This window comes from Neomonachus schauinslandi, chromosome 5, assembly GCF_002201575.2.
Source record: "Neomonachus schauinslandi chromosome 5, ASM220157v2, whole genome shotgun sequence".
Lineage (NCBI taxonomy): Eukaryota > Metazoa > Chordata > Mammalia > Carnivora > Phocidae > Neomonachus > Neomonachus schauinslandi.
Window position 1 is genome coordinate 145697409 of NC_058407.1, and position 15112 is coordinate 145712520.

The 15112-nt window shown below is 50.2% G+C and overlaps 1 protein-coding gene across 1 annotated transcript in view; it reads right to left on the bottom strand.

Annotated features, from left to right (window-relative positions):
* Window positions 1-4836: 4836 nt before the first annotated feature.
* Window positions 4837-15112, bottom strand: part of TEKT5 (tektin 5) — a 35168-nt gene continuing 24892 nt past the window's right edge. Inside the window, exons 6-7 of the mRNA XM_021698071.2 lie at window positions 7461-7615; window positions 4837-5226 (exon numbers count right to left, since the gene is read on the bottom strand). Of these exons, the coding sequence (XP_021553746.1) occupies window positions 5010-5226; window positions 7461-7615 (372 nt within the window). The 3' untranslated portion in view covers window positions 4837-5009. The remainder of the gene's footprint in view (window positions 5227-7460; window positions 7616-15112) is intronic.

Sequence of the window (15112 nt, forward strand, 5' to 3'; positions counted from 1 at the left end):
CAGCCTGGTAGTCCTTCTTTTTCCTCTTACTAAAAATTTTCTTACCAATGAGCACACCCAACATCACTCATCATTAGGGAAACACAGGCCAATAGTACAGTGAGATACCACCTCACACCCATGGAGACAGCTACTGTCAAAAGCCCAGAAGAGAACAAGTGTTAACCAGGATGTGGGGAAATGGGAACCCTTGGGGGGAATAGCATGGTGGTTGCTCAAAAGCTTAAAAATAGAATTACCATAGGACCTAGCAATTCCTCTTCTGGGTATACATCCCAAAGCATTGAAAGCTGGATCTCAAAGAGATACGAGTATGCCCATGTTCATTGTGCCATCATCCCAGCAGCTAAAACATGGAAGCAACCCAGCTGTCCACTGACAGAGGAATGCAGAAGCAAAATGTAGTAGATCCATACAGTGGTATACCATTCAACCTTAAAAAGGAAGGAAATTCTGACAGATGCTACAACATGGATGACCCTGGAGGACACGATGCTAAGAGAAATAAGCCGTCAAAAAAGACAAATACTGTAGGATTTCACGTGTATGATGTAGAGTAGTCCAAATCATGGAGGCAGAAAGGAGGAGGGTGGCAGTCAGGGGCTGGGGGAGGGGGAGAGTGGTGAATTAGTGTGTAATGAGTATAGAGGTTCAGTTTTATAAAACGGTAAGAGTTATAGAGAGAGATGGTGGTAAAGGTTGCACAGCATTACGAATGTATCCAATACCCCCGAACTGTACATTTAAAAATGGTGGCGATGGTCAATTTTATGTGACTCAGATTTTATCACAATGAGAGATTTAAAAAAAATTTTTTTAACAATGAGCACACCCAGCACCCAGACCTTGGTTTCCCTTTTTAATTTTTTTCTTTTTCTTTTTTTTAAAGATTTTATTTATTTATTCACAAGAGTCAGAGAGAGAGAGAAGGAGAAGCAGGCTCCCCACTGAGCAAGGAGCCTGACTCGAGGCTCGATCCCAGGACCCCGGGATCACAACCTGAGCTGAAAGCAGATGCTAACCGACTGAGCCCCCCAGGTGCCTCCAGTTTTTTTCTTTGAGTATAGCTGATGCATATTACCAGACCTTGGTTTCTAAATATTGTTCTCAAAAAAAAAAAAAAAACAACCTAAACCAAAAGACCCAACAACTAAAACAAAGAAACAAACAAAAACCAAACCAGGGCTCCTTGGAGAAATGGCTAGTTCTAGGGATGGAGCAAGGAAAAAAAAAAATCAAGAGGCGCCTGGAGCATCTTGTAGGGTTGGAAAGTAAGGAAGTGCTCAAAAGACAGAAGGGTGGGGAGGGGCGGGTGTCAAAGGGTCACAGGAACCAACCTTAAAGAGCTCCCAATGGCCAAAGCCAGAACGATTGGAAGGACACAGTAAATAAGGTAGTATTAGATTATAACTCAAGCCTAAAATAAACATCCATGAGTGCATGAATACAAATAAATAATAGAATAAATAAGGGTCAACGGACATACTTAGGGAAGAATTACAAATAATATATGTAAATACTCTCCCTCCAAGATGGGGGCCTTAATCCCCCTGCCCTTGATCGGGGCCTAGATTTAGTGACTTACTTCTAGAGCACGGAAAGGAAAAAGCAGGAACATAAGGTGCACCACCTTCCCCAAGGGATCGGTCACCATCACCAGGGTCATCGTCCACCATGGGGACGTCATCTCGGGGGTCTTTCCCCCCAAACCCGTAACCCCAGAATAATCATGAGAACAACATCAGACAAACCCCAATTCAGAGACATCTGACGAACACCTTCAAATCCCTACAAATACAGGTACTCTTCAAAACCGTCAAGGTCATGAAAAACAGGGGCCGCCTGAGAAACCGTCATCAAGGGAATTAACAACTAAATGCCACGAGCTACCCTGGCTCGGATCTTAGGACAGAAGAAGTCTGAACCACAAAACTCCGGAGTTTGTTAACATTAACGCACTGATGTTCATTTCTTAGTTTTGACAAACGCACCAGAAAGACCCTTAGGGAAGATGACGACACCAGGGCAAGCCAGGCGAAGGGTACGCAGGAACTGCTTGTGTCCTCTTTGTAACTTTTCTATAAATCCCGAACTACTGCAAAATAAGGTCTATTTATAAAAGCACTTCCTCCCGATTAATAAAGGAACACACGTTCACTGCAGATAATTCATCCTATAAACAAGTAGCCAGCACTTGGCTTACCATCGGCTGTGAGCGTGCCAGTGTATTTCAATACAATCTTTTTTTCTGTGCGCTTTTGACGCAACTGAGGATCAGTTAACATCACAATTTTGTCCTCTGGGCTTTCAGCCTTACGAGCACATTCCCTCAGCATTCAAGCATTTGGCACGGGTCTTGGAGCTACTCAGTATTCCATGACTCAGCTGGGCTGGGCTTTGCTTAGCTGCTCGCTCTGCTGCTGGACACGGCGTTCAGAGGTCTCTTACGATAAATGAACTCTAATGCACACAGCTGGGTCTGCATTTGGATAGTTCCCTAAAGACAGTCTTGAGAAAGACATTCCTAAGTGGAAGGGTGTGGTACTTTTAAGTCTCTTGACACATGTTGCCAATTTGCTTTCCAAACAGCGGGCTCCCCCAGCCAGTGGGATATTGAGCACACCTGCCTCCAAAGGGTTTTCTTTATTCTTCAGAACATCCCCACGCTCACATCTGTCTTCCATCCCTAGATGCTGCTTCCCCTGGACTCTGCCTGCCCCTCTCTGTGCTCTCTGTGCCCCTTCGTCCTCTGCCTGCACTCCAGCAGCGCCCCTCTCTCTCACTCTCAGGATCTCCCCGCTGCCAGCCCATCTCCTCCCATCCTGACCCCCACTTGCCCCCTACAAGCTGCACTCTGAGGACTGTGGCTTCAGCCCCACGAACGTGCCTCCTGCACCTGTCTGTCCCTCTGCCTTAAATTCTAACAGATGGGTTCCCCACCCCATCCCCTCCCTCCAACTTCTCTCTCCTCCTGACTCCTCCACATGGAGGAATTATTTCTAAAACACCAATCTGTCATTTCACGTCCCAACGTTAAAGATCCTGTGGACTCCCCCCCCCCCCCCCCCGGCCGCCTGCAGACATGCCTAGATTCATGCATTCAAGGCCTAAAACAGGACTGAAACTCATTTGTAGAAAAACTGACCCTCTGTGCTCTTTCAAGCAAGCTTACCTCAAGGATAGTCTCCGCCGGACACTGGACAGTAGGTAGTCTTCAATACCTCTTTAGAACTTGCTGATCTCCCTTCTGAACAAAAGGAGAGAAGCCTTTCAGCCAGCATCATCTTGGGAAGACAATACTTCCTAATCAGACATCATTAGCAGTATTTCGCTTTTTTCAACCCTGGGCACAGGGCACTTGTCTACGGTCATGCTACAAATTTGCCTTTAAAATAAATCCAAGATTTTTTTTTTAAGTGCAAAAATCTAAAAGATGGTGTGAATAACAGGAAGGGGGGTGCTTGATTATGGCGGACAGTCGAGGTGTTACTCCTACTCCCAGTGTGGTCCCTGGACTATAAGCAGCATCTCGGAGCTTGTTAGAACTTTAGAGCCTCAGGCTCCGCCTCAGCCCTCCTCAGAATCTGCATTTTAACAAGGTCTGTGGGTGCTCTGTGCATGCACAGAAAACTCTCGGAAGTACCGATGTAAATAATGAAGCCTGGGAAACACCGGCCTCAGGACAAAAAGTTAAAACTATTTCAAGATGATTCACACGCCTCTGCAAGGCCTTCTGCATCCGGGAGTCTAGCTCCCTGCCTTTATTTTTTCTCTCACCAAAAAGCCCACCCTCTTCTGCCTCCACCTCCTCATCGTTCACGACTCAAATCCAGTAGGACTTTTCTTTCTCTTGTTTAATTGAGGTGAATTTCACGTGACATAAAATCAACCAGGTAAAGCGAGCAATTCTGTGGCGTTTAGCTGAGCGTCATTCCCCAACGCCCTCTCCCTGGCACCCAGCAATCTGCTGTTTCAGGGATTTGCCCGTTCTGGACATGGCATATAAATGGAATCACACGATGTGTGGCCTTTTGTGTCTGGGTTCTTTCACTCAGTGTGATGTCTTCAAGGCTCATCCGTGTTGAAGCAGGTTTGTTACTTTTACGCAGAATAAAATTCCATTGCATGGACAGGGTACATCTTGTTTTTCCATTCATTGATGGACATTTGGGTTGTTTTCCCTTTTTAGCGATTGTGCTTATTAGCCTCACTGCTATGAATATCCGTGTACCAGTATTTTTTTTTTTTTTTTGAGTATCTGTTTTCAGTGCTCCTGGTTATATACCTAGGAGTACAACTGCTGGGTCATGCAGGAGTTCTATGTTTAATCTTTTCAAGCAATGTCACATCATCATAGAGCTTTTCCTTGACCCTCGCCTGCCTTCTCCTGTCCCACCCACAGAACTAATTTTGTCTCCTTTTCCTCCCATAACAATTTCAAAAACACCCACCTTGGCAACGCTGGGATTCAAACCCAGGACTTCTGGCTCCAAATCCTAGCTTTTTGCTCCTGCCCCACACAGCGGGACAGTCGCCTCCACCTGGGACTGACCTCATTTTTAGATGAGGGTGCTCAGGTTGGGAGCCTGTCCGAGGCCACACAGCTCCTAGGTGACGGCTGGGCTCTGGACTCTCAGTTCCGGCGTCCAATCTTTGGATCCCGTGGTCTATACTGTGCTCCTAAATGGACAAACAGGTTTCAAAAAAATGTGCCCCCTTCCATTCCTGGAGACATCGAGAACCTCGCAACGCTCCATCCCTGAGAAACCAGTCTGTCTCCTCCTGGGATCTGCCAGGAGGCTGGTTCTGCAGCAAGGAATGAGCTCCAGGATCTTTGGTTTGGGCACGTTTATTTTGGCTCTTAATATATATATTTATATAATGTGGTTTTTTTTTCCATGATAGGAGGAAAGGGAGAAAATGACACTTTATTTTGTTTTTCTGCCTTTTCCATTTTTATGCTGCACACGGAACCGGTGAGGAGCAGGAGGCCGGGGGCCGGCGGTGGCTCAGGTGTACCCCACCAGGCGTGGCGTGCAGGGGAAGGTCTTGCGCATGCTCATGCACTTCTCCTTGTCGATGCAGAGTGTGTTGGCCTTGATGGCCAGCTCATGCTCCAGCCGGCACTTGGTCATTACCAGCAGCTGGAGCGTGTCCTTCGTCTCCTGCAGTCTCAGCTTGAGGGTCTGCAAGGTGTCGTCGATGGTGAACACCTCGTTCACGAGCCTGCGGCAAGAGCGGAGGAGAAGGCACAGTTCACCGAGCTGGTCAGCACAGACGCACCTACTAGGTGCCAGGAACTGTGCCATGTGCCGGAGACAGCCGTGAGCAAGACAGACGAGGCTCAGCGGTCAGGGAAGACAGAGGTAGAATAGGCAGAAGGGCGGGGAGTGGCCGAGGGTGATGAGTACAAAGGAAGAAACAGGATGTTTAGGGAAACAATCTGGTGGATCCTCAGTAAGTAGACTTACCATATGACCCAGCAATTCCGCTCCTAGGTATATACCCACGAGAACTGCAAACAGATACTCAAACAAATTCCCGTTACAGCAGGTCTAGGGAACGAATATGCCATGTGAGCTGTGATGGTAGCTCGGTGGCGGGGCTGTGCCCTGGGTCCCACCTCTGGCCTCAGGCCCAGGGACACGCTACTGGAAGGTCTTGAGTTGGATATCAAGGTGGGCTTCCCGTGGCAGGCCTGGGCTATAGAGAGGTCAGAGAGCAGCCTGGAACCTCTTAGCTCCTTGGGGGCTCTAGCTCAGTGCTGTCCAACAGAACTTTTGGCAGCCACGGAAATGTTCTGTGCTGTCCAATATGGCAGCCTCTGACCACCAGCTTGAAATGTGGTTCATGGACATAAGGAGCTGAGTTTTAACATTTGTTTCTGTTAATTAATTTACATGTAAATTTAAATGGGTGTTCATTCTCAGGAATGGGCATGGATGGGAGCCGACCCATGAGAGAGGGTTTGAGGGGGAGGGGTTACCTGTAGAAGAAATAGGAAAGAAGGCCCAGAGGTGGTAAAGGAAGGATGGGGGGTGAGGAAGGTAATGCACAGACGGGACAGTTCAGCTGCTGGAGAAGGCAGAGGGCTTGAGTCCTGTTATCTGCTCAGTTCCCAACGCACTCATGCACCCCCCAACACACATACACAGACAGGCACAGATACACACAGACACACACGTGCGTGCATGCATGCACACTGCCCGGGGCTCCTGAGCCAAACATGGCCCATCCATGCTCCCTGTCTACCCTCTTCAGGGGTACAGCTGGTGGACAAGGAGTTGGGGAGCTTGTCCTAGAGGAGTAGGTCCTCCAGGACAAATCTGGTCCCCAAAAGCCCTGTTCTGGGTAAGTCCCCTCGGGTGGGTTATCAGAGAGCCCTCAGACCCAGAGGGTTCTGGAACCCAACCTGAGCATCTAAGAAGCGGGGACAGGTGCAGGAGGGATTGGGAGAGTTTCCCCCAAGCCCTCAGCAGGGACCTGGACCCCTTCCAGCCCAGCTGGGGTGGCTACCCTGGACACTGCACCACTTCCAGGGGTGAAGAGCTTCCAGGCCAGCAGCAGGCTGAGGAGCAGGTAGCCAGGCCCTCAAGTTCAAAGCCTGGGGTCACTTTCCCTGCCCACTCCCTGCCAACACACACACCCAGCTTTTCCGATTCCTGAGTGCTTATCTGGCAGTAACAAGTCTATGCAAACATCACACTGCGTCACCTGTAGCCACCCAGCATTTTCTCTCAGAACATTCTTCCTCCTTCTCTTTACTTCTCTGGCTCTCTTCACATCTCCACACATCTCGCTCAGGACGAGGACAAGCCACTGAGTCGTGGGGCATTTGCTGTGCAGCAAAGGGAGCTGGTACAGTGCCCCCAGCATGGAGGGCCCACACAACCAAGGGGCCTGCCCCCGGTCACTCACATTCCCATGTTAGATGGCACTTCCTCCTTTGCCTGGCCCTCATCCCATTCCAAACCCCGACCCCATGCTCACAAACCCGTGCTCTGGAGCTGCATGAGCTTTCCACCCCCTCTCCAGTGAGGGGGTCCTTTGTCCACAGGAGCAGCCCCCCCTTCACAAAGCAGGATGGGCAGGATTAAACTCTTCCAGTGTTCACGGAGAACTTTCCAAGAGGGAGATGGAGACCAAGGGGGGTGGGAGCTGACGCCTCTCTCCTGGGCTAGCGGTGGGGCGGGGAAGCAACCCTGGGCCACAGGCCATGTCTCTGGCCTGGGAGGCTCCCTCTCCTTAGCTTTCAGGGGAAAGCTGGAGGGCTCCCAGAGCACAAGGTGGGGGAGGCTATGGAGGGGACCCCAGAACTCCAGACCCCCTCCCAGTGTCCTGCTGAGTTGTGGGGCTACATGTCCTGATTGGGTGGGGGGGGAAGCGGTCCATTTTTCAGACCCAGGTTTCCTGGGAGCTCTGGAGACCCACCCCTCCCCGTCCTGGTCTCCCCCACTCACTTGAACTGTGGGATGTCCCTGCACAGCTCCACATTGGGGCGCCGGGTCCGACACTCCAGCCTCGTCTGCGCCACCTTCAGTGGGCACTCCTTGGCCATGATGGACCTTTCCAGAAGCATGATGGTATTCTCTGCCTGGAAGATCTCCTGCAGCGTCTATGGGGAACATGTGGGGTATGTCATGGAAGCAGCCACCTCCAGGCTGGGTGCTTAAATAACTCCTTCCCCAACCTTGAGCCCCCATGGCACGGGGGCTGCGCTCTTCCTAAGACAACCCTTGAGAACCCTGTGAACACAGGGGAGGGGCAGGTGCCAAGGCTGGTTGTGTTTCCAATCTCCAGCATCCACTGGAGTCAGCCAATTAGTGTTCAGTGGGAGGGACAGAAGGAGGGGGAGAAAGGCCTTTAAGATGAACACAATCATCCAAAACAATCCAAAAAGCTCATCTCTGAATCCACTTTAATCTGAATTAATCTAGGTTGTTCTAGATCTCTTTGTAATCCAAAATTTACATAACTAGGTCAGCAAATAAACTAGGAAGGAAGGAAGGAAGGAAAGGGAGAAAAGGGGGGAGAGAGAGACTCAAAATTTTCTACTTATGTGTAGAAATATTTTCCCCAATATAATGCCCTACAGTTGATGGGAGTACAGATGACAGGAAGGGACAGGTGAGAGCCTGCAGGGGACCGGGAATGTTCTATATCTTCATAGGGGTGGAGGCTCCCTAGGTGTAAACACAGGCAGAAAATCTTTGTCCAAATTCATCAAGTTGTACACTTTACTGTAAGAGTGTTATACTTCCATAAAAAATAAAGCTAAAATCAGAAGAAGGTCATCACGAGAAAAAAGTGGCTAAAATGGTGATACTCGTGTTGGGTCCCTGGGGGTCTTTTATAGGATTCTCTCTACTTCTGAGTGTTTGAAGTTTTCCATAATAAAAAATGAAAGCACAAGAGGATGAATGAAGATCGGCCACACTGGTGCAGTCCATGACCAGAAGAAATCCGATCTTGCACTTGGCCGACCATAAGCACGCCAGAATCCGGAGTACTCCGCACCTGTCGCCTCACTGTGGCTGACACATCCCCTCCCCTCCCTGCCACCATCACCGTGAGCAGTTCCAGTTTTCATGGTGCCCCCCTCCTTCCAGAAGACTCTTTGTAGGTGGGCTGTGCTAAGACCCTTTCCAGACTTGGCAGGACCCAATGGTGAGGTTATATGTGCTCCCTTCCTGACAAGCCTGGCCGTGGTACCCTACCACCCTGACTTCTAACATCTCTCCTTCTGCTAGCTGTTTGTCCATCCCCCTCACTAGCATGTGCACTCCAAGAAGTTGGGGGCCTTGCTTTGTCGATGCGGCATCCCCATTGCCAGGAATAGTGCTTGGCACAGCCTAAGGGCTGCCAGATAAAACACAAGACACCTGGTTCAATGTGAATTTCAGATCGACAACAAAGCACTTTTTAAGTATATGTGTCGGCTACTGCACGAGACATACCTACGCTAAAAAAAAAGATTTGTTGTTGCTCTGAAATTCAAGTTTAACTGGGCATCCTGCATTTTTATTTGCTAAATCTACCAACTCTACTCATGGTAGGAACGCAATAAACAGTCATAGAATGAATGAACCAATCAATCACAGTGAGATCTGGAGGTCTAGATGTTTAGCTAGCTCCCCCATGGTCCTTATCCACACTGAGGTTTGGGAATAGTGTGCCCTAGACTTTATATGGTCGGGTCCATCTCAGATTTCGGTATCAGGGATAACTGCTTACACATGAAAATGCCAGGGTTCCTGAATGGGGTGGGGATTGCAAGTATGAGACCCAGTCCCCACCTTCCAAAACATTGCAGTCATGTTAACCGTCTATTCGTGAGCTAGGAAATATTCACAAATCATAACATGTACTGGGATGACTATTTTAGCTGGGTTGAGCCCATATTCTACAGGCACCAAGAAATTGCTTAAAAAACCGAGCTTCCCTGTTAGCTTAGGAAAAAAGTCTAGAGAGAGAGCATTTTGATATTTCAAGGTAACAACAGGATGCCCTTTCCCTACTGGGGTTGAGTTGGGCAGTAGGGTTATGGGAGGGGGCAAGGGGACTGCTTGGCCTCCTTCAAAGCCCATGAGGAGGAAGGCTGGCTCCCTCACCTGGTCGTCACTGAGCCACCCAGAACCAGAGTGACACCGCCACATGTTGGTTAAACATTATCCCATAAGAATGTTCTGTGCTCGGCACACAAGCTTCCATGTAAACACTCCAGTGGAGGGGGGGGCGATATTTCTCTTAGAAGTTGTGGAGATTTTCCTTAGAAACGTGCCCTTTTGTGTGTGTAGGGGGGTGGGGAGCTGCCCCAGATATGCAAATCTCAGGAAGCACCACCCCAGCCTGGTACAGAAGAAAAATTAAGCTTTCTAGAGAGGAAAAATGCTTCTTGGCATCACATTGCCCCGTGCAGAAAACAGCCCCTCCCTCTACCATGTGGCCTACTGGCGGGATGGGGTAAGAAGGACACCACTGAGGGTTCGACTGCTGGTGGGACCTGCCAGGCCTGCCCCAGCCGTGAAGGCAGCTCCCAGCACGCTCCTCTTCCGCCAGTCGGAGCTGCTGCTAAGAGAACCTTGAGAGGTTCGGAGCCCGTGCTCCAAGGCTGTGCTTAGCTTTCTTGCTTTCTCCTCTCTGCTCTCTTCATCCCCTGGTCCCCAGCTCAGGGCTTGCAACTTGGGGGCCTGCAACTTGACAAAAGACCTGCCTCTTGAGTCTAAGGATAGTGCTGACACTCATTCAGGTGCTCAGTCACTTCTTCCTCCACTCATTATTTTAGTTTCATCGATTCCTGCATTGCCTTCCCAAATGTTCACGGAGCACCTAATAGGTGCAGAGCACTCCCAGGAATTGGATGCAGCAGTGACCACAGCAGATGGAAAAAGTCCTGTCCTGGTGGAGTTTACATTCTAGCGGAGACTTCACTCATTCATCTGCTCCTTTGTGCAACAAACATTTATTATATGCAACACACATTTCTTAGTAAGCATCTGCAAGTGCTTCCCACAACCGCAAGTACTTTCTTCAGCATCACGGAAGTTCAAGCTCCTGCCACCCTCTCTTGGTTAAAACAACAACAACAACAACAAAACCTTATGGGATATCTTTAGTGTGCAGACGTTGGCAGGGGCCGGGGCCTAGCGAGGGGCATCTGATACAAGTTCATCTCCCTTGTTGGGGAGCCCCCTTGTGAGCACAGCAGAGGGACCCGGACACAGCCCCGCAATGAACAGCAATTCTGGGAGAAGTGAAATTCATCAATTATTTTCCAAGCCTGCCAACCGCTTCCAGGAGTTGGTGCCAGGGGTGGAGGAATCCAGAAGCTTCTGCAGGCAACAGGCTGTGGCTACATTTTAACAGCTTTGCTCTGCTTTCCTTCTGTGTCTCCTTCTAACTACTCTCAGTTAAGGCAAGTACTGTTGGTTCTCCATTGATACAAGGGATTTAAACACATCTTAAGTAAATGTGTTTTTAAGCATTTTTCAGGGACTGGCGTTACACCAAAATATAAAGTAAATACTAGTCCAGGTGGCTCGTGGATATGGTAAAATTGGGAAGGTGGCCCTGGGGGTGACTGGATTTGGGAAACCCTGTATGACACTGTCTCCCAGATACAGATACAGCAGGAGAGGGAACAGAAGGGAGCCGGGGAGCTGGGCAGGTGGTCACAGCCTAAATGAGGATGCGAAGGGGTGGGGGCCCTTGTGAAGTCCCCCGCCTCCTGTCTCCTCAGGGCTGGGCGTCTGGTGTTTTGCTGGGGGGGGGGGGCGGCGTGTGCTGGGACTGACTGGTGTTTGTTTCTCCAAGTCACCACCTCCTGTCTCCCGTTGGCATTTCTTGAGCAGGCCTGCCTTGGGATTTTCCAGAACAGTAGGGTTTTTCCAGAATTAGACACTCTAGGACCGATCGATGATGCACAACCAAAGCAAATCTGCCCAGGTGAGTGTATTCTGCCAAAACTGTTCCCCATAGCCTCATGTCCAGACACACACACATACACGCACACACACACACACACACTCATTCTGTCTTGGGGGCAGCCCCTGCCACCCACCCCAGTCCTGCCAGGCTGCACAGCTCCAGGAGCCCCGTGTGCAATGATACGACCTCCAAGGGCCGGGAGGCAGAGACCAAGTGGACTGACCGGGGGCAGGAGCTTGAGACACAGCAGCCTTGACCTTCATGCTCAGGAGGAGGCTAAGCATTTGCTTGGTGCCAACATAGCCTCCAAGGGCCAGCCTGATCCACCAAGCTCCAAGTCAGCCTGGTCCCTAGACCCCAAATTCCACAATGTCCCCTGGAAGAAGAGCCCCGAGTCTAAGAGGGTGACCCACATATCCCAGTACATCCGCTCCTGGGTATATACTGTCGTGTCCCAAGACCGCTAGGAGCATCCATGTCAAGGATGTTGAGGGCGGTATGACCAGTAGTGGGCAGTGAGCTGGCAATGGGTGCCCTTGATCATGGAGAAGGATGAGTAAAAGACAGCAAATGGGCACTGCAGAGGATTTTGGGGGCACCATTAGGGGCAGAGGATTAGGCACAGGTAGGACCAAGGCTGGGTCTTTAAAACCATACAGGGCGAGAAAAGAAGGAAACAGACTGAACTGTATTACACAGTCCCTTTTGAGAAAATGAAAAATCCCTGCACCTACAACAGCCATAGACATTTAGTAAGAATACATCTCCACCAAGAGATCCATGTTCAACAATCAGAACGGTCATCTCTGGGAAAGTCGTCTGCGGGAGAAAGGGAGCGAGCATGAAGGATGGGGATAAAAGGAAGGAAACAAGAAATAAGCAAAGGGTTTTTTACAAACAGGATGTGCCAAGAAGTGAGGAGTATGATAAACTCCTCTCTGTTCACTGGGGTCAAAAAAGGAAAAAGTTCCCACAACCCTACCAGATTTAAGCTTCCTTTTAAAATAACTTCAGTTGTTTTTTTTTTTTTTTAATGGGAGAAAGATAATTAAAGAAAAAAATACCATCTGATAGTAAAAGGGTATTGTTTCTTGAATTTGGCTGCATGTTAAAAAAAATTTTTTTAAGTAGGCTCCATACCCAGTATGGAGCCCAATGCAGGGCTTGAACTCTCTACGCTGAGATCAAGACCTGAGCTGAGATCAAGAGTTGGATGCTCAACTGACTAAGCCACCCAGGCACCCTGAATTTGGTTGCATGTTAGAATCACCAGGAAGGTTTTTAAAAATACAGACGCCTGGGCCCCTCCCCCAAGGTTCTGTTTTCCTGGGTCTGGGTATCAGGAGGTTTCAGGAGCCCCCTGAGTAATTCAAAAGTGCAGTCATGGTCAAGAACCACTGGTGCAAGTGATACACAGACACACAAACATTGAAAGTCTCTAAGAGAAGGAAACGGGTTAATGACCATAGTTAGGGACTTGGTGCTGTAAATCGAGGCTGGCTGTCTTGGCAGGAAGCCCCAAGTAAGGTAAAGGGATTAAGTTCATCCCCAGCACTGACCAAGCAGGTAGAAGATGTTTTTTTGAGATGTGCATGCGGGCTTGGGTTTCCAGAATGGAGTCTGGGGAAGGAGTAGCTGCCTCATCACAGGGTTGAATCTGATGCCAACATCTTTGAAAACCTGGTATTCCAACGCCCCAGCCCAGAACTCTGCCCTCCCCCCAACATGGCCGGGGGCATCCAGACCCCAGGGAGGAAGGGAGGCAGGGAGGAAGCTCAGAACACAGGCAGCCTTCCAAGGTGGGAAGGTCTGGGCAAGCTGAATACCCTCCCAAGCTCAGGATCCCTCGGACTCAAGGCACCTGTTATATGCATACATGTGTGTACATGTGTGTATGCATGCACATATATATATACACACACAGAATGAGTGTCTCAAACATCCCCACCTCCCTTTGCAGTCACCCACCCACTCTCCCACTCCCCTACTTCCAGAGATGGTATATCCACACATCCACATCAAACCCAACACACTCCCACCACAGGGCTTTTGCACTGTCCCCTCTGCCTGGATGCTCCATCCCCAGACAGCCACATGGCTCATTCTCTCACCTCCTTCAGGTTGTGGCTAGAACGCCCAGAAGGACTTCTCTGACCACTTCCTTTAAAATTGCAATCCCCAAACTGGCCAGCACTCCCAACTGCCCAAATCCCTGCTTTATTTTCTCTCTAGTCCTTATGCCAGCTGACACACTATGTGTTTTACTCATTCACGTTGCTCATCTCCCCCAACCACAAAGCAAGCTCCAAGTGAGGAAGGAGTTTTGTTTTGCTCACTGCCAAATCCCCAGCGCCTACACCAATCAATGCCCGGAACAGAGTAATAATAATAATAATAAGGAACGTCCAACACTTGGAATAGTGCTTCCTGGGAGCCAGGCACTTTGTGGGGGGCTTTTGTCAGTGCTCAATGAACACTTGCCCCTACGATAGACTAACACGGGGTGTTTGGTTAAAAAGAGGAGAGAGGTTGGCACTAGCCTGCCTGAGTCTATCTAAATCGTAGCCCAACTGGTGGACCTTAGCAAGTGTCCTAGGCTCTCTGAGCCTTTCCAGTGAAACAGGGATGGTAATCACTCCCAACTGCACAGAGCGGAGGCAGGGCGACCGGGCGCAGGCCTGGGAGGAGCCCCTCCACTGCCCGGCACGCGGAGCTGGGAGACACGCTCATCTTGGGAGCCACGTGAAAAGCACAGGTGCCACGCCCTCCTCTTCCTAGAGCATGTGTGTGCGTTTCTCCTACAAATACACCCTGCAAAGAGCCACACGAAAGTCATCATGCCCCCTCCCCATCTTTCCTAGGCCAGGTAGAATGATCTCTCTCTCTTCTCCTTCTCTCCTCCTCTCTCCCCTGTCCCTGAGCTCCGAGTGCTGCCCTGAGCCCCAGAAGCACCCCCTCTCCCGCAGGGTGTTAACATTCCTGCTCCCACAAAGCCCAAGAAGTAGGGGGAAAGAGGCTCCCGGGTCAGGGCGCTGCCTGGCTCACCCAAGGCTGGGCGGGTCGCTGCAGGATTGGCCCAGGGGGGTCACCCCATGGGAGGAGCCTCAGCAGCCTCGGTCCAGAAGCTGGAACTCAGTTGGGAAGGAGGTGGTGGCAATGGAGGGGCTCACCCCACTCCACTCGGCTCCCCAGGCCCCAGCTCTGGCCTCTGGGAGCTGCTGCAGGCTGCCTGCCAGTCAAGGCTATGAGGTCGGAGGGAGTCCTGAGCCTCCCGTGTGCAGTGCATGGGGGGGGCGGGGAGCGTCAGGTCACTTCGGGCCACTGAGTCCCTCTGCAATCACACAGGTCTAGGTTCAAAGGCCAGCGCCAGCTCTTCCCCACTGTGTGACCTTGAACAGGCCCCTCAGCCTCTCTGCTCCTCATGCAATCAAGTTCTCAACGTCTACGGAGCTCCTTCACTGAGTAGCCCCTTTTCCGGAGCCAGACATGGGTGGGGCACTGGTTCTCAATCGCAAAGCCAGCATAACAATAACGCATCCACAAGGTTGTCGTGAGCATTCCATGAGATCATGTGTGTAAAGTGCTTAGTCCAGTGCCCGGGACATGTCACCGAACTGTCCTGCATCCCCACTCTATCCCCAGTGCCCATCCTGCAATGTTCAGGCTGTTAGATTTTTTCCTTTGG